This window comes from Rissa tridactyla, chromosome 6 (genome assembly GCF_028500815.1).
Source record: "Rissa tridactyla isolate bRisTri1 chromosome 6, bRisTri1.patW.cur.20221130, whole genome shotgun sequence".
NCBI lineage: Eukaryota > Metazoa > Chordata > Aves > Charadriiformes > Laridae > Rissa > Rissa tridactyla.
The window spans coordinates 70,973,033-70,992,309 of NC_071471.1; the positions used below are offsets into that span (position 1 = coordinate 70,973,033).

At 43.5% G+C, this 19,277-nt stretch overlaps 1 protein-coding gene across 7 annotated transcripts in view; it reads left to right on the plus strand.

Annotated features, from left to right (window-relative positions):
• PTPRE (protein tyrosine phosphatase receptor type E) overlaps nucleotides 1-19,277 on the plus strand; it is a 115,910-nt gene that overhangs the window by 24,695 nt on the left and 71,938 nt on the right. The window contains exons 1-3 of one of the 7 annotated variants that reach the window (XM_054205741.1): nucleotides 4,749-4,880; nucleotides 5,537-6,612; nucleotides 7,404-7,504. The exons of 2 other annotated variants lie outside the window; for them this stretch is intronic. Coding sequence is in view for 1 of the 5 variants with exons in the window: in XM_054205736.1 (XP_054061711.1) it covers nucleotides 4,837-4,880 (44 nt within the window). In the remaining 4 variants the exon portion in view is untranslated. Of the gene's footprint in view, nucleotides 1-2,516; nucleotides 4,166-4,220; nucleotides 4,881-5,536; nucleotides 6,613-6,736; nucleotides 7,505-19,277 lie in introns of those variants that run through there. 4 more of the 7 variants (XM_054205743.1, XM_054205742.1, XM_054205736.1 and 1 more) reach the window with 4 other exon arrangements.

Sequence of the window (19,277 nt, forward strand, 5' to 3'; positions counted from 1 at the left end):
TTGCGTGGATATCTAATGTTCGATTTTAAAAAAACCAAAACAAAACGGATGTAGTTGTCTACAGCAGGTAGAATTCTGTAGCCTGCTGGCAGACCCCTGCTGAGGCCGTCCAGGTGGGGTAGGAGTGTTGCTGGTGGAGACACTGCGGTTGAGCAGCAAGATGGGATTTTGGGGGGTGAACTTTTGAAAAGTTAGAGTCTTTGCATAGATATCTAATGTATGATTTATAAAAAAACCTGATGTAATTGTCTACAGCAGGTACAGTTCTGCAGGCTGCTGGCAGACCCCTGCTGAGGCCGTCCAGGTAGGGTAGGAGTGTTGCTGGTGGAGACACTGCGGTTGAGTAGCGAGAACTGAGTGATCCCGGTGAACAGCTTCAACTTGCAGCATTTCCCTCCCTAACGGTTGAATGATTCAGTTTGTGGCTTATGGATATTTATTTTTCCGTGTGTTTGGTTTTTTTTCCACCATTATTTCCCAAACCTGTCCCCCATCTCCGTCTCTACAGTCAAAACCGTGAAGTGTCAGTATTATTCGCTGGTATAACTGGTCAATAAAGATGACTGAACGTGTGAAGGCTGATATTTGGCAAAATATTAGTGAAACTCGTTGCAAGGCAAAGTGTTTCCTAAGGGTGGGTATGCCGCTGCCTCCCCGCCGTGTCCTCTCCTGTCCTCTGTGGTTTATGGTGGAGGCGAATTTCTGGTGGTTGAGTCTTTCTTCAGACCTGGAGTGGCCTGTTTCCAATGAGAAGTCACTTGCAGACGTGGGCCTGAGGCTCCATGGATTTGTGTTTTCTGGAAACACGTTAGGCAGTAGGAAAGTTGTATTTTAGAAGTACAAATGACAGTTGCAAAGTAAAGCTGCAAAGGCCTTTCTTTTCTTTTTTTTTTCCTTTGTTTTTAGTTGACTCTTGATGTGCATTATAAGCATCTTATGAAACCACTGTGTTCTGCTGCTCTGTCAATGGATTTTAATAAATGACTGGTTTGGGAGTGTGTTTGTCTGAGACCAAGGAACGTGCTGCTGCAGGGTGATTTCTTGTGAAACTGGAGGCCGTTAAGGCAATGGGCTTAGTGGCAGCTATCCACTTATAGCTTTATGAAGCGCCAATTTATGCATTTGTGGTGAAAACCACACCAGTTGTATATTCTCAATGACTTTGCGAGGCATCTGTGTTGCATCTCCTGCCCTTCGTTGTTTCATTTAAGCACAGACGTTAGAAAAATGACTGAATGGAGTTACGTAAAACTTCAGTGCAAATTGTTGTTTGCTTTGAAATGAGGATGGTGTCGCCTTGTTTTGGCTCCAGGGAGGTTAGATGAAAAGGGCTTCCTAGAGGAACATCAAATACCACCATTTACAGCCGAGCGTGACCCCAAATGCTTTGTAAGAGCTCGCTGCTCTCCATCCCCTTAGTAGTGCTACCACCGTGTGGCATCACCGTGAATTATGATCCCTGGGAAAGTGGCGTTTATGCCGCGTCAGTGCCCGTGGGAGGATCTTGGCATCAAATAAAGTGCCATCGTGTTAGAAATCCAGTTGAAGAGACGTATCCTGCCATCCTGATGTGCTGCTGCAGGACCAAAGGGCGTCGAGAAGTGTCTGTATAGTGTCTAGATTTAGCGAACAGCCTTACGGGCTTCCCACAGAGCAGTATTTGCCTCCCTTTCGGCAGCGCGGTTGTATTTTGAAGGCAAGGGGAAGGTGTGCGGAGGGGAGATTCCTGAGATAACCCGTGTAACTGCTGGGGGTTTCGTCTGGATCTGGTCTGGTGCATCTTCACCTCTCTGCTATGGCCAGGAGTTTGTCTGTGAGTTTATCTAAAACTGGATACGCAACGAATTCCTCAAAGTTGTTGTCATCTCGTGCATGCAGGAAAGGAAGTTCCCTAATGAGCTCAGGGTAGAAGGCATTTTCATAATTACTGTTGTAAAATAATAGGAAACACTCATGACTTAACTTGACAGTCCCTGCAAAACCTAATCTAAGGCCCAGCTTTCCACAGAAGGTTGGACCAGGTGGTCTCCAGAGCTCCTTGCCAACCTCTCAATTTTAAAAACACTGGCGTGTTTATTTGAGGACTTGCAGCCTTTTCAGTAGATGCACTTAATTAATTTTGTGTGGAAATGGGTGCTTAAGAGAAGTGGGGCACCTATTCAGGGTTTTGGGGGTTGTTTTGTTTTGTTTTTTTGAGAGATGGGGAAAGGAGCCCTTTCAATGCATGCATTAGTGCAGGTTGAGTAACCAGCATATTAGAAATAAAAGCAGTTGCACACCCGTCCGGGAATGTCCACGTTGAGCTGTTTGTATTTCTGCTGCGTTGAGGTGTAGTGACATTTGCGAGTTCGTCTCTCTTGAGTGCTTGTGGCAAATGGTCAAAGCACTAGTGACTGGAGTCTGCTGAAATAACTGCAGCTCTTAAAGCATTTTTTTATTCATCAAGAAGCAATTTTTGATGTGTTTTTTTTTTTTTTTTTAAGATGTGGTACAGGGGTTGGATGTTAGTCAACATAGTCCTGATTTTATATTCTGTATACATCTAAAACATCCTAACAAACATCCTTTGTACGTCAAAAATGTAGAAGGCATGCGAAGCCTGACCTTTGAACACAGTGCTTTTTTCCTGTTTACGTTGGCCAAGACCCTTAAAAAAAATTATTTACTTTGTCATGAAGAAGACTACCAAAATAAGTTTACATCTGTGGAGGCTTATGTAAGGTAGATAGTGAACCTTGGCATGTTCTGCGTGCTCTTGGGCTTCCAGGAGATCATTCAGGACTCTTGTGTGATATCATCGTCTTATCATCGGAGCCACACGGGATCCAAATGAACCGGCTGCTACTGGGCTCTAGCAGGGAGCAAACTCTGAAGTCTGATTTGCACAGCAGCTGTTCCTCATTTAATCTGAACAAACATGAGAGCGAAGGTCTTTATACATATTTTTTTCCCCTGGAGACTCTTCAGCCGTATATTCCTATGTAAGATCTTGGCCAGTGACCTGGATGATGGGATGAAGCGCAGCCTCAGCGGGTTGGCAGATGGGCCCCGGTTTGGGAGGAGGGGTTGCCATGCTGGAGGGCAGGGATGCTGTGCAGAGGGACATCAAAGACCTGGAGGAACGTGGCATGAGGAGCCTCCTGGTGTTGGCCAAAGACAAATTCAAGGGCGTGAGGACGTAAATTACGTGCCCAGAGGAGAGGGCTTGCAGGGTGGGGACATTTTGCATATGTGGATGAGAATGCCCTGATTAAAAGTCATAGAGTGGTAAGAAGTCATGGATCTTTAATGATTTTCTTCAGATCTTTCTGTTGAAGCAGGGAAGGGTTCCTCCCTGCAGAATAGGAGGAGGAACCTCTGCAGGCATCAGGTATCAAAACAAAAAATTATTTAGATTTAGATCTTCATAGAAGGAAAGGGTTGGGAAGCTGCACAGAAAAGTATGCAGATAAGTTTCACATTAATTCTGCGGGGGAATAATGTTGGTTTAGAAAGGCTGCTGCAGAATGAATCGCTAGAAGAGCTCCTGTGGCCTCTTTTGGGCAATATTTAGAAAAATGCTTAATTATCAGTGCTGGGAGGTGGAGGGCCACAGTCATAGCTCTCGGCCATCGCAATAGACTCCCATGGGTGCAGTGTGTGGTTTAACCGAGCACCAAAACCTCTACGTTTCGGTCGTAAATCACTCTCTGATCTAGACGGCACATGGCAGCAGCATGCGGGGACCTCCTTGCTTCCATCGCTGCTTCCGCAGGTGGCTTTGCAGATCGTTGGGGTTTCTGCCAGCACCGTGAGCCATTGGGGCCCCTGGCTGTAGGGGGTTGGTCCCCAGGGATGGGTAGAAAGCTGGAGGGGCCTTTTCAGAGCCAGCAAGATCTTCTCAAGATCTTTTTATCTGGTGAATTTAGAGACAACCAGTTGTGTATATAGTCAGCATTTGCCCCATCTTCACCAGTTTGCGTTGCTCATGATTGAGTGGTGTGATATCTTTCCTAGAAATCTGACCAGGAAATGTTAACTTTGACCAAACTGAATGACTTTAAACCTGCAGATTTTGTCACCTCCCTATTTATCCTTTTTCCAGATTCCTGAAGAATGGCATTTCTTTTATTTCTGTTGTCCAGGCGCCAGCGCAGCTCCTTCTGAAACACCGTTGTGACAACCAGTAAGTAGTTAGAGCAGAAAGAGTGAAGGGCAGAAAAATGGTTCACCTGCCAGCGGGTCTTCACCGGTGTCCCGTGGTTAAAATACAATGAAGTCAAGAAATTCAATTTTCCGTTTTCCAAAAATGACCTTTTGGATGTTTCTTCCATCGACGACGTTATTCTTAGTGATTACTGTTTGTGAAATAAGGAGAAAAAAACCCTAACTCCCCATTTTTTGTTATAACTTGTGAAGCAAAAGTTTTGCTTCGTTATTGAAGAATCGAGATGTACGGTGTTCTAGAAAATACCCCCTGTGGGTTCATCTTTCACTAGCTCAAAGGCATTTTAAAGAAGGCATTGCCTTATCTCAGTAACGCATCTTGGAAAGTCGTTTAGTGAGCAAATTGCCAGATAATTGCACTGGTGGTAATTGCATATTAAATTGATCTGCTGTTGAGAAAGATGCTGAAAATGAGCTGTTTTTAATCACGATATCAAAATATTGGTTCTGTTCTATTAATGAGCATGCTATGAAATAAGAATTTGTATGTATTTTTTTTAAGGAAGCGACTTTAGCTGATCTGGTTTGGTTTTTATTTTTAGTTAATGCCTTTAGTTGGTTCCCTGAAAGAATCACAGTTCTGTGCCTGTGTGTGTCAGAGGGAAAACAACGTTTCTGGGATGTTGATGAATGACGAAAAGTACGAAAGACTTTTCCATAAAAGACACTTTGAGGTATATTTGTGTAGATTTGCTGAAATATTTTTCTCTTTCCTTCGACACTGCTGTTTTCCTAAGAGTTGCCCACCAGCGACAGCGTGCGCTTTGCTTTTCAACCTGTTTTCAGCAGCCAAGCGTCTGCATTAGTTTGTCATTGTACGTCTGCATTTTCTTTTGCTGATCTGGTCAGAGCAGGTGGTGACTGAGCAGCCGGGAGATGCAGAAAGGCGAGGAGTTTGCCTCTTGCCATGAAGTTTTAAAGCTTTCTTGGCGGTTTCGGTGGTGGCTGGAAAGCTCCTGTTCAGACATGGGAGGGTTCATCTCATAGGATGTTTATGACTTAATTTGCTCTTCTCCCACAAATACACTTTTCTTTATAGTCTTTACTTGACCTATGGACAAAAGGTCTCTTGGAAGCCAGTCTATTTTGATTTTCTGCGTTGTTGGGGTTTAGGGTTGGTTGTGGTTTTTTTTGTTTTGAGGTGCTTTTTTGCAGAGTAGTATTGACTTAGTGTTGACCTAAGTTTAGTTACCGTTGGTTTTGTTGATAATTAGACTCGGCTTTCTGTTGTCCTCTGATACGGCCAAAAAAGACAATGAAGTAGGTGCAAAATCAGTTGGAGCCTGGAAATAAGTTACAGTCCCTTTATTTCGTCTTGTTTATTTTTCAGCAACGCAACTGTGGTTCTTTGGTGGCCTTTCAGGGAAGGTATGTGGTGCACTTGAGCATGAAGGGAGAAGAATTGAGGACGTGATTTCTTTTGAGAATTGCTCCGGTGCTACTTCTGATAAGGCTAAGATAAGTTTTATGAGTACATTAATGACTTCAGCTGGAAAAGCAGATCATAAGCAGAAACATGCCTGCCACAGGGCAGGTTCTTGTAGCTAATGCCTGATGCGATGGGGAAGGAAGGGGTGTTTCGTTCACAGGGTGCGGAGCTGCTCGTAAATGCAGCTTGGTACCATTTCTCTCCATCACTGCATAATGTGTATATAGGATGTACATATATATATATATATCTCTATTTTTTTTGCTGTTGAGAGAGGTGTGTGAGATGGGGAGAAGCCCTCGGCACCCCGGCAGTGCCTCCTGCCCTTGAGGTCTCTGGGATAATCCTCACCACCACAGGGGCGGGCGGTTCTGCCAGGCGTGCTGCGCTCGGAGCTGTATGAGCAAATTATCCTCATTTTCTCCCCTCAATGGAAGGGGCTGACTTGAATCTAGCAAAATCGGAGCTACCCGTTGTTGGTTTTGCAGCTGCCAGTAAGGTTTCTTACCAAAAATTCAGCTCAGCTCTTCCATCTAATGAGGCTTTGAGTTCTTCAGCGTTTTGACGCTTCATCAACTCAAGTTTCTGCTGCCTTTCTGCATGTTCCACCATTAGCAACCGGAGGCATGTTCACGTCTAAAGAAAAAGGCTTTGTTGTGGCTGCTACGTGAAACACACAGTCCCACAAAGCACGTAGGTGAACTCTTAGCTCTCCTCACCACCCTGGTCAAAACCAGTGTGAGTGACACCCTTGGTTGGTGTGGCTTCCCAGAAAGCCATTTCCCTGCTTTTGGACATCTAATAGGCTTTAAATTAGCTTTGCCAGCTCACAGAGCGTGACTATTGGTTCTTTCAAATGCCTGTAAAAAGACAGTTCTCCAGAGCCTGCTGAACTCGGAAAACGGAATATGGTTACAATTGCCCTGACTGGGAGATAAACACCTGGCTGCTGTTTCCAAAGGCACCTGCTACCTCAGGTTTGCGCGTCTTTTTCAAACGCGAAATTTCTGTTCTTTTTCCTTCTCGTGAGATGTTTCCCGAGGTGTATGGTGGGGGGGGGGGGGGGAAGTAGTTGGAGATGAGCTTTTGAATTTAACCTCATGCAAAGAGGTTGCGGGAGCCCACTCCTGGGGTGGGGGGAGCGGGGACACCGGTGGGACGGGAGCGGCGCGGCGCCGCCGCCGGCCGATAACCAGGTTTAAAGCAGTTGAGGCCCAGTTTCCCGAGCTGGGTTTTCCCATGGCAGGGGGGAGGCAGCCGGCGTGGGAGTAGGTGTGCGTGTAGGCAAGAGGGAAAACTGCAGGAAAAAAATTCCCGGTGACTTCCCCTTCCCTCCTCCCCCAGTATTTGTAAGTAGGGTGTGATGAGACCGAGGGCTGTATGTTAAGTATTTTGTTTACCTGTACCACGAGTAGATTTTTCTCTGTTATTTCCTGGGGTAGAAATACACGGCCAGGTTCTCAGTAGCTGCTCTGTTGGAAATAAAAGAGGGGACGTCACTTTGTTGTGGCTTCAGCCAGTCATTGATCAGCCGGAACGTTTACTTTTCCAGTCACAGGAGGAAAATTTTGCTGTTATAACGTGGCCAGAGCCTCTCAGGTTATTCCGTTGAATCCGAGGGATGAGCACTTATCACATGCTAAAGCCGCAAGCAAAATATTCATCAATCAGGGTTTCCATCACCAGGGTGAGACTGTACAAACACACTGAATTTATTCTATAAAAAAGCTCACCCTTTTTTTTGTTTTTGGCTGATATATTCTGGAAGACGCGTTTGACAGCCAGCAGCGTTCAACTGATCTGAAAAAAATGGATCCCGTGGGGCAGCGGCGTTTGTTCTTGGGCATCTCTGCATCAGTCGGAAAGCAGGTAAATAAAAGGAAAATAAACGTAATCAGTTTGTACAACGCAATTTAATGAAGTGTGCCTGTATTTCTAGATTGGGGTTGTCCGTGGGACCACAGAGGGGAATTACAGAAGTGTGTCTCCTCTTTTGCCGTGCCGGGGTAAATCTGCCCGGATGCTGCTGGAAGATGCGCGTTGGGGGTGCAGGGGACAGCGAGGGACCGGCAGGGACAGGAGTCCGGACTGGGACAGTGGAAACACAGCTAATTCGCAGGTCTTGCTGAAATACAGCTCAGCTAGCCTATTTAGAGTGAAGGACTGAAAATTAATCACAATTGCTTTTAGTAGGCTGTCCATTGATTGTATAAATTACCTGAAATAATCTCTCCAGGACAATTAAAATTTAAAAAAAAAAAAAAAAAAAATAGAAAGGGGACTCCACAACAGCAAAATGTGAGTTACTTGGGTGAAAAGAGCTGGAAATGTAATTTGGAGGATCTCCTTCCTTTGTCTCTCGGGCCTAGATATAAATTTTTTTTTTTTCCCCTAAAATGTACACGTGACCCGTCTTTATGAAGCCAGTGCTATGGCTTGGGCTTGAAAGTACAGCGGGACATTTGTGCTTTGAGTGACTGTGGTTCAGAATGTACGGGGGGGGGGGGGGAGGTGTGTGTGGAAAAAAACAGTCCAAGGTAATGTTCCCTGGACCAGGAAACGCAGAGAACTAGGAAGATATTTTAAATATTCGCTGCCTTGAAAGATTTCTTGTTTTGGAGAAGCTCACTTGTTACGGTGGGGCAACCCATTACTCAAAATATAAGATGAAAGTGCAAAACAAAGAAACAAAAAAAGTAAAAATAAGAGTACCTGCGCATTTTTAAATGATACTGCTTTCGTACTGGAGATTTCGGTGACGGTATTTGAAGCCTGTTTCATCAGAAAGGGTTGTTGGAAGGAAGTGAGGTTGACTAGTTTAGTTTCATATCCTCCGAAGCTAAAAGTGGCGCTTCAGTAATTTTTGGGTCCTCCTGTGTCTGGCAAACTAAAATTAAGTGTTTATGTTTCTGTAGCCTAAGGGAATCTGAGCTCAACTGAAACTTTTGGAGTTGTCTTATTAAAAAGTTTCTGTTTAATTAGCTGTTTCATACTGGCGGTGTATTTTTATTGTCAGAAGTCACGGGAACACACTGTTCTGATGCATAAAAATCTGGCTTGATACTTGTAAAATTGCCCTGCCAGTGACAACTTCGAATTCTTTTCCATTGGAAAAGAAAATCTCTATGGTGAAATGAGCCTGGAGGTGCGTGGTGTCTGCTCGGTTGTTCTGCGGGTAAGTGGAAGGGTGGTGGTGGGGGCAATTCTGAAATAAGAAATTATTTCTGTAATATTCCCTGGGAAAAGCCCGAGAGCAGCCATGCGCCGTGCAAGTGTCTGGGTTGGATTTTCGACCCCAACACAAGCTGTGTCTGGGACCTCAGGACCCCTCAGTGTCCCCGTAATCCCATGGGAAGGGACAGAGCCCTTCCTGGGAACCTCGTGCTGCCCGGGCGCCTCCTGTGGGGTGAAACGTGTTTTTTCGCCCCTCCTTGCATTCTCCCCCCACCAAATACACCCCTGCTTGTCTTTTATCCTCAACGTGTAATGTGAAATAAGTGACCTAAATGTCACCTAAGTGGGTAACGGGATGCGGAGCCTGTCTGAAGCGCAGGGGAGCGTGTGTTTGTGCATCCTCCACGTGAGGCTGGGACCCACCAGCGGGTTTCCAGGAGCAGAAGCAGATGGCTCGGGCAGACGCACAGCTCTTGCCAGCCTCCTTTTTTTTTTTTTTTTTTTTGTTTTATTATTTTTTTTTTTCAGACGATACCGTAATAAACACTGGGGCAGGGAAAAAAAAAAAGTCATTTTCTTAATTCCAAAAAAAAAAAAAAAAAAAATCTGCCCTTTCAGAAAACAACCGGTTTTACACTGGGAGAAGCTTATTTTGGTGGATGCTGCTGGTGCTTGGCAGCGAAGGGCAGGACGTGTCCCTGCCAGGCAGTGCCAGGTTGTGGGCTCTGCTCTTGCTGCTGTCTGCTCTTGTGTTGGGGAAAATAAAGCTTGCAGATTTGGAACTGAGCGTCCTGTCCAAATGCTGGATTTCTATTTTTTATTTTTTAAGTTAACATACTTCTTTACTTCCAAAATAGAAATATAATTCTCTTCGGTCCAAGGTACAGTCTCAGTCCAAAAAGCTATTCCCATGGTAACAACCCACATCGGGCCAAGGGGTATTTTCCACCCAATAATATTTTTGGATGAAATAGGCCAGCGTCTCTAAACGTGATGGTTGAATCTACAACTTTGTTAGGTGTTTCACTCCAGGGAGGTTCCAAAATGGGACCCTCTTCTGTATTTTCTCCACGCGGTGTCTTAGAGAAAGCTGTCAAGGGCTGGTGGGGAAACACTCTGCCTTTTTTTTTTTTTTTTTTTTTTCTTAAAATCCCCGTCCTCAAAGGAAAACATTCCTTGACACCAAAATCCCACTTACAGAGTAAGGAAGGGAAATAAGCGTTTTGAGGAATCCTTGCAAAACTATGGTTTTGTGAGCTATAACGAAATCTGCTGTAAATACCCCAGGCAGCACTCGAAACTTGCTGGTGTTAAATATTTCCCATGAGCACGCTTCTACATTATTGCAATTGTTATTCTGCTGCTAATCGCATACAATTTTTCTTCTGTTCCTTAGTAAACATGTGCGAGAGTATCAGTTCCTTTTAATAGCATGTCTTGAAAAGAATTGATAAGAATTTGAATGCTCGCTGGCTGTGGATGTTCAGTGCTTTGCCAGGGGTTTAAGATACACGTACGTTTTATCAACAGTTGGTGCCATCCGGAATTCTGGTGGTGATTTTTAAAACACATTCAATAATAAAATATCAGTTTATTCTGCAGAAAGTACGACCGTGAACGCACACCGCTGTTGACGCCAGCTGTCAGTGGAAAGCAAATATTATGTGGGTTGTTTATTTGTAGGCAGCAGAAGCGATGACAGCAACCTACAAGGAAAATCAATAGCTGGATTTTCCATCAGGCACTGCCTCTTGCCAAACCGCCCCTCCTGGATGAAACCGCTTCAAATCAGCGTGTGCTTGCGCACTTCTTTGTTAATTAATGTCGTCGGTATTCGAGTAAAAAGAAAAAGTGGATCGTGTATCAATAACGGATGGGGCAAATGGCAAACGCGGGCGTGGGGGTGGCTGGGTGGCGGAGCATCGGTGTTTCCTACCCCAGCGCGATGCACCCAGGAGGGGTCACCTTCCTCCCTGCCAGCCTCCGCCTGGCCCTTCGGGAAGAGGTCTCATCATCTCTTGATTTATTTCTCATCCTATTTTCCCAAGTTACCGTGCATCTGCCAGTTCCTCTTCCTTCCCTGGGATGCGTTCAACCTTGCTTGAAATTTGCTGCTTGGAATTATCGGCTGATTAAACGCTCCATTGGCCATTTTTTGATTGAAGTCCTGCCCCCACCAACATCTTACTGGTCTCCTTCCATTATAAAAGAAAAAAAAAAAAAAAAAAAAGGAAGTTAAAAAAAGAAGTTGAGAAGGACTTAGGAGGGCTTTATTCACGAATAAGCAATGGCAAACTGTAGCCTTTTGGCCCCATCTGCTGATGCTGCAGTGGGGAGTTCTGTACAGGCTGTAATTTTTCTCCCAACTTGAGCTGAAAATGGAATTTAAACCTCTGCTGCAAGGTGGTGTTTGTACCTGTGAAGGTCCCAGAGGAGCCGCCAGCCTTTCTGCTGGCACCAGAGTCACCCCGACTTTTCCTTCCCTGGGTCTTCCTGAGTTTGCTTAAATACAAACGGTTACAGCTGCGTCTCGGGAACCGTCTGGCATCCATCTGCTCCCATCCAGTGCAAGTTTTCCCTTCTCTTAGTCTTCTTTACATGTGTTGGAAATGCATTTTTCTCTTCTCTTTCACCCGCTGCTTTCAAACCATATTTGAAACAAGTGATTTACTGCGCTCGGGGTCAGGCAAAAAACCGGGACTATAGCCAAAGGAAGGAAGAGCTGTCATTAAGCGTGGAGAACAAGTGCTTTTTGAAGTTCATTGAGGTGTAAATGAACTTATGCTGCACCCGTTAACATCAGTGAAACTGAATAAGCTCTTTGGCAATTGCAGTGAGGACACGCAACTCTCCAGATCCAGACTATCTCGGATATTTTTAGTTGTTCCTTTAGTCATCAGCTTCCACTTTTGTCTGTGCCGGGCCCCAGTGGGAAAATACAGCAGCTCTTTTCTTCAGAAGGGTCATGCTGTTCTAAGGAGATATGCTTTTTCTCTTCTTTTTTGCATAGAGGGAAAAGGCAGGTTTTTGAGCTCTTAGAATTATTTTGGTGAATACTTATTCCCACCAGAAAACTGTAGTTTCCTTCTCAAAGTGGTGACTTTTTGAGAATTACTAGATGTTAAACAGGTCTGAAATGACGAACCATTGCTCACGATAAGCAGTGAGTTGCTCCTCTAACGGCATCTCTTCCATCTAAGCTGCAACGCTGGGCAAAAGATGAGGTAGCCACCTGGAGAGATGCCTCCACCTTCTAGCAATCTGCTGGGGTTTGTGTGGAGTTGGGTTGCTACCGAGAGTCCGAGTAAACTAAAACCATTCTTGGCAATTTCCAGTGAATGATGGGATTGCTTTAAAATTACTTTACTTTAAAAACTTGGCTGAACGAGGCCAAGTGTTATATCCAAGAACTGCCTGGTTTATAGGTCTCCATGTGGTTCTGCCTTCTTGCGTGTCTCTTGAACGCACGAAATGAAGCAATTAGATTATGGGGCTCTAATTATACTCTAATTATAGATTATAGTGAAAATGTATATAAAGGTTGTAAAAACTCCTTCTTAGCTTCTTTCTGGAAAGAGATTCTGCTCATCCTTGAGGAGGCTTTTTAACTGGAGGCAGGAGTATGGTGCTTTCCTGAAGATGGTGGTGTTGGTGTGCGTGTAGAGGGGAGTATTTAGAGGAGGGAAGAGGTTCCTGGGAGCATCTGCAGATGTGAGGTTGGGTTGACCTTCTTCCTTTTCCCTCTGCTGTTGACTTGGACTATACTCATCTGTATCGCGTTAGTGGCAGTAAAAACCGTGGTGGTGGTGGTGGTCGGAGTGAACTCTGCTCGTCAGAAGAGTTCGATTCAGTTGTATGCAACAGCTTTTTGTAGCTCTTTACATCTACAGGTCAATGTTAAGGTGATGAAGAGGAAATTCAGTTTTTTAGTGGAAAGTCTTGGGAGCTTGGACTCTGATGGGGTCAATGTACCAGGACTGAAGCTCTCCCTAGCTGAAGACCTATATCGTATTGTGGCTGAACCACAGTACAATGACCTTTATCATTTTTAAAGAACTTTCCTGTTTTTCTCCACGTAAAATTTTTCAAAATAGTTTGAGGCTGCTATACCAGTTAATGAACCCCCGCTGACTACAAACAGAAGTGAATGGGAGCAAACACCAGTCACAGCTGAACCTGCCCTGGAATGGAGCGAGAAAGTGGCAGAAACTCACTGTTTCCCATGTCGAGCTGCAGCAATAACCAAACGTAGTCAACTGCCGTCCAAAACCTACGGGCAGGCAAAGTTGGGATGAAAAGGGGAATGTCACACACAGAATAATGTACCCGGCATGTTGAAATGGTATAAACAAGGTCTGGAGGAAGTAGAACCTTTCATTTTCATTTGTTCTTAGTCGATGGGGTCAGAAAAAACCTTGGTATTGTAAATTGGGGAATATCTACCTTTCAGGTGGCCAGTCACGATGATACAGGTACAGGGTTTGTCTCCTTCAGAAAAGCAGCTGTAATGTCCGCGTGATGTTCATCGATGTGGGCACAATCTGTGCACGACTGAAATACAAAATAAAAAATATTACCGTTATTACAGAATAACCATTTGGGCTTCGCTGTCTGGCTTGGCAGTGTTTGAACATATGTTTGCTGTCAGCTTGGCTTGCAGATGAAAACCTTAATGTTTCAAACCAACCGGCTCTTGTGGGCTTAAGGGGAGGTGTAGCAGCCCCCAGAGGCTGGTCTGTGGTGGGATTCAGCAGCGTATTCTTGTTTTGGTGCTGGGCGTTCCTTTTCCTTTAGCTGCTTTAGTATTTTCCCGAGAACGTTTGTTAGACCCTGTGATTATCAGTATATGCTTCTAAAATGTTTCTGTGTTGCTTATTATTTAATTATTAGTATTTCTGCTGTATAACAGGGTTTGCTAGGCGTACTCGCCGTGCAGAAGTGCCTTTGCCCATTAAGCCGAGGGGGGGTTTATGCCGAAGCCCAGCCGGACGCATCGTGCTGACAGTGCTGGATGAGCAGAACAACCCGAATACACGGTTTTAGCCAGCTTCAACTCAACTGATTTGACCTTTTTTTTTTTTTTTTTTTTTTTTTAAAAAATGTAAGCATTAAAAGGAAAGGAGGCAGCTTTTTTTTTTTTTTTCCTAATTTTTATTTTCAATCTGTCTGTTAACCCCCCCGTCACTTGCATTGGAAGGGCATTTCATTAAACAGCCCGGTTTGTTGTTACGTGGCAGATTGGTACAAGTGACACGTTGCTGCGAGGGACTGCACATGCAAAGCACTTCATTAAGAATATATAATCAGGTTTAAAATCATTAGCTATTCTCCCGATGACTCCGCTGGTGTCATCTCGTTATTATGAAAGGAAGAGAACAAAATGGAAAAACACAGCTTGGTGGGGGCTTCTTGGTTTGTAGGGGGTTTTTTGACTTGTAAATTAGTAAGTGTCTCTCGGCACACAATTATTTAAAGTTCGGCATCAGGAATTGTTGGAGAAGTTAGCGCTTACTCTGACTTTCCTTAATTTAATAAAATATTTGCTATTGAAAAGGTACGGCTCTGGGATGTAAATCAGTTTGAGTTGTATTTTCATTTTGGACTTTATAGTCTGAAAGATGAGTAATTTGTAAGTGGTGGGTGGCAATGTCTGTGTACGTATAGACAGGCTATGGATCTCGAAGCAGTCGGACTTGCAGGATGAGAAAAAATTGTTGCAGCCTCATTGTCTGTTGTTCCCTGGAGATCCATCTTCCCCCCGACGATAGCTGCTCAAGGGAAGGACAGCCCTCGCGTTTGGGGACTTGGGGATGTCACAGAAGGGACTCAGCACCTTCCTCCGCCGCAGAGGTTTGCCCTGGCTGTGATTTGTAACCTGCGGTTTGCTGCTCTCGCCAGATATTCCCATGTAAGAGTGGATAAACCCGTCAGTAAATCAGACCGCGGTCTGCTCATTTCTCTTCCATGGGAGACGGAGCATGTTTCCAGAGCACCAACCTGTTTTACTCTTCCAGAAGCAAAGACAAATGTAGTACCCAGCTGATAAGAGGCTTTGTTTCTCCCAAGTAAAGCCCCGTGGGTGATGGGACTTTGTTCCTTTGCCTGCCCGAATTTATGAGTTGAAGCCTGTTGTCCTACACGAGACCTCTTAGTAATGGTGTGGTCCAAAGTCTTCTGAAAGGAGAAAACACGCTGCTTGGGGTGCACCAGAAGCAAGCCTGGCTGGCAGCTAACGTAACATGAATAACGTGGATAAATGCGTCTCTTATTCCGATTCAGCAGTAACTTTGCTGGAATAAATGGAGACTGTTCTCAAGTGAATATTTTAGTATGTCCAAGTTGCACAGTACAACAGGAGCAATGCAGACCTTGTCTTGTTGGTGGGAAACTAGAGGGTAAGACATGAATGGAGGTTAGTTTCATCTCTTTAGATGCTTAGGAAAACGTTCCTATTTGGAGCCTATGTGAAGCCGCTGGAGAGAAACCTCCATTTAACCCTTGTTGCAGAGGGTTCTGCTTGGTGGCGCTTCCCTGCCGTTTTGTGTATCAGCTCCTGGCAGTGCCTGGAACACCGGGGTGGTTGTAGCTCCGTGGTCCTGCCCCAAACGCCCCAGCAGAGGACAGTGGCTCTCTGTCATATTGATGGGACTTGGTGGGGGAGCTGCACCCAAAGGGCTCCTCTCCCACTTCGTACCATGACCAAGTGGGAAGCTACAGCAACCCACAGCAGCTATACCGCAACATCGCCATGGCAACCAGCGAAAATAAGGGCCCCTTCTGGGAAAACGAGAGACTTCAAATTTTGTTGCAGCCAAGAATTATTATCAGTGTCTGATTGCAGCGGTAGCACGTCCTTGTTTCAAAGCTTCTCGTCAATAAAAACAAATGGCAATGGCTATTTCTCTAATGCTCGGGTGAAGGGACTTGTGAGCCTGTACTGTTGGCTCAAGAAAAATAAATGGGATTAAGCCAAAAGTATAGGAAAAAATACAGCATTAATTACACTTATAAAACTATTAAGGGCAAGATTAAAAACGAAAAAAAAAAAGTCTGCTGCACTTCTCAGTTCTGCACATAGCCTCCATGAAATGTGCGTGTATAAAATCAGAACACCTTGATTCCGTAAGTGAAGTTTAAGGTCTAGGTTTTTGCTTTTATTTTAAGACATTGGGGGAAGTGCACGCATCCAGTCGTTTTGTGATTGTAAGAACCCTATTTTTAATATTGGGCTGCTTTGCCAGCCCTCAAGGTATCAGTTCTTTCTAGTTCTTTATACACAAAGCTCTGAAATTCTTGGGTTTTGGGTTTTGTTCTGGTTTGTTTTTTTTAGACAGGAAGTTGCTAAATTCTTTATTTAACAAAACTCAAAAACATGTAAATAAAAATAGGGAATTTGATAAATACAAAAGTAGTGTGCTGTTGAGTCAGAGCTTATTTTGCATAGAATTACCATTTCATGTCCTCTTTAGCTAAGAAACTGAACTATGTAAGAAAATACCATATGATATTACATATGGCATTTTAATAACACCTATTTTACATAGCTTCTGCTTAGCCTAACTGATAAATGTGGAACGTAACATTTCGAAGACATCTCACCACTTCTAATGAAAAGTTGGGTTAGCTTGGCAAGCTAGACCATGCTTTTTTTTTTTTTATTTGATTTTATTTTTTTTTTAATTTATTTTCCCTTTGAGAAGAGGGGTGAGTCCTCTGCAGTGGGGGGGGGCTATTGCCCCATCAGCAGGGGTTATTCATTCATCAGCTCTTCCCAAGCCAGGTCACCGTGCCGGCATGGAGCGGGGCTTTGCTGGGGCCTTCCTTCTCCTCCTCCTTTAATCACATTTAGTGACAACTCCTTCTTATACAGGGGTTCAGGTGAAGATTACGGATCTTTTCATGTTATTTCTGGCTCCTGCATTTTAACCATTCATCTGTGTTGATGAGGGAGGGGAGAAAAACGGAGAGTAGATGAGAGCCGGCAGCCAGCAAATGGAGGAGGCGTAGGAGCCAGGAGCGATGTATGAAGATGCCACCCTGCCTGGATTTCTGTGTGTCTATTATAAATGAAGGCTTAGGTGTTTTAACTGATAAAAGTTGATTTTATTCTCGTTCATAAGGTGGGGAAATACATGGGTCTCCCAATGCTAGCATCCACCGGCTGGGATGGTTGGAGTCTTGGGTTTATCTTCTGGCTTCACACAAACTACTCGTGTGTGGTAGTTTGAAAACCTACATCCATACGATTTTAGGTACTTAAAAGCACTCGAAGTTGCCCAATGAAATTTTCCAAGCCACTATCAAGGCACCAGACTTCAGATCTAAGAGACACGATTGTTAACCTTCTACAAGGGTACCTGTATACCTGATTTGAAGACCTGATGTGGTGTCTCACACGTGTGATATTTAGAAGTAAATATGAACTGGTTTTAAATTATAGATATGGATACTGTGAGTTTATCTGTGGGAAAACTTCTCATAGAAACGTTAGACTTTGAGGGAACTTGCTGAAATATTTTTAGCCCTCTGCATAATTTGGGAAGTACTAGTTCCACTGTAGTGTATAAAAAGAGTTTCCAAGATTTACTGTGAATTCAGGAAGATAACAAGCAATCATTACTCGGAAAAACATACTAACTTTTTTTCCGTAAGTATAATCTTAGCATTAGGTTGTTTTTAAGAAATATATTTTGGTCCATGAAATCTGCTTTCCTAAGGTGGAGAACTTGGAGTTGGCAATAAAGACCTGACCTCTGCCCCCTTCCTCCCATTACTAACGTTTGAAGCCTGCGATGGTTTTCCTCTGTTTGTTTATACGTGGAAAAAAGTTGACAGTGGGATCGATCAGCTCCACATGCCATTTCCTTCCTGAGAAAGTGGAATTTTTTTTTTTTTAATCAGAATGTGTAGATAGGATGAGTATTGAATATGCATAACTTCAATCATTCAAAGCTCTTATTTTAAAAATTATCATTGCTGCTGTGATAGTAAAGCCAGGGATTAAGTTGCCTTCATTGCAAAGTAATGTCGCCTAAACCAAATATTGACAATTAAAGAATATTTAAAAATACAGAATGGGAAGTTCTCAGGTTTGATAAAAGAGTGGTTTGACTGAGTGATGTGTAATTTGTGGATCTTGTGCTCAGCTGCAGAGATTCAGCCTTGGGTATTACTTGTCCAAGTAATACCTAAGCAAATAAAACCTTTTCCTTTTTTAATCAGAAGTCAATATGGTCAAACCCTGCCCATAATTCCCATTTGCAGTCCAATATACTTCCCTGTCGCTAAGAGACGGGAAAAGAATCTCCAGCCACACTTCTCTAAAAGAAAGTTATTTAATGATTACTGTAATCTTAGGTTGTGCTGCGTTTGAACGAGCGAGTCTCCAAGGACATTTTACAAGTGTTTTAGCGGCAGATATTAGACTTTGCTCCAGTGTTTGAAGTTATAATTTTTTTTCCAAAGAACCGTTCCCAACTTTTAACATCAAACCGGAACGTTTTCAGATGATCTTGAACATTTCTGAGAATGCCCTGTCAATTTGCAGTTGAGTCTCCAGAATTATTCTAGATTATCACGTTACTGATGAGACTATGTAAAATACATGGCTGAAACAGCCCCAAGGAAGACTTAAAGATCATTTTAACGCTTTTGGCTTAAATTTCAAGGGCTTTGCTGGGTTTGCATGAAGAATTTCAATAAATATGTATTGGCTGTGTTAGCTTAAATGGTAAGAAAAACGCCGTGATGGGAACGGATTGTAATCCTTTGGTTACCAAGAATGGAATAGAGAAGTATTAGAGGCTTACTGCTTCCATTGTCAGGGGCGTACGTGTATTAGGCTGCTTTTCACAATGCGATACAGCCTTTCCCCTAAGTTGATGTACGTGTTGCACATAGAGAATCCCTATTTTGGGGTATATCTAAGTGCATTCCAGCAGATGCACTCAAAAATTCTGCACAGCTGCTGTTTTATTGACATTATTCACAATTAAAATAATATAAGTAAGTAATTTAAATATGGTCACGATTAAAATAATTTTTATACGGTATATTTACTGTCCAGTTATTCTGCAATGCCAACGAATGTTCAGGTGTTTCCTGTTTGAACTACCTGGAGGTAACCACGTACATTCACCTGCCTTGTAAAGCAACAGATTGCCTGGCTCTAAGTTTTTGTCCTCATTTAAAATGTAATCTTTTACCTTGTCCCCAGCCTTCTTTGGTGCCTGGCTTTTCTCGTATGTGTGACGCCGCCTTATTACCGAGCAAAATTTGGCATATTTTCAGATAAGCAATATATTTCATGTTGATTAAAAGGAATTAAAGATTATAGGCATATAAAGACAAATAAAAATCCTGAAAATGTCTTAGAAATGAGTGTTTGCACATCACAAAAATATTCTTTGGCAGTTATTTACGTATAAAGACTCATTGTTTTGCAAGTAGTTTTCATTGCGATGATGAA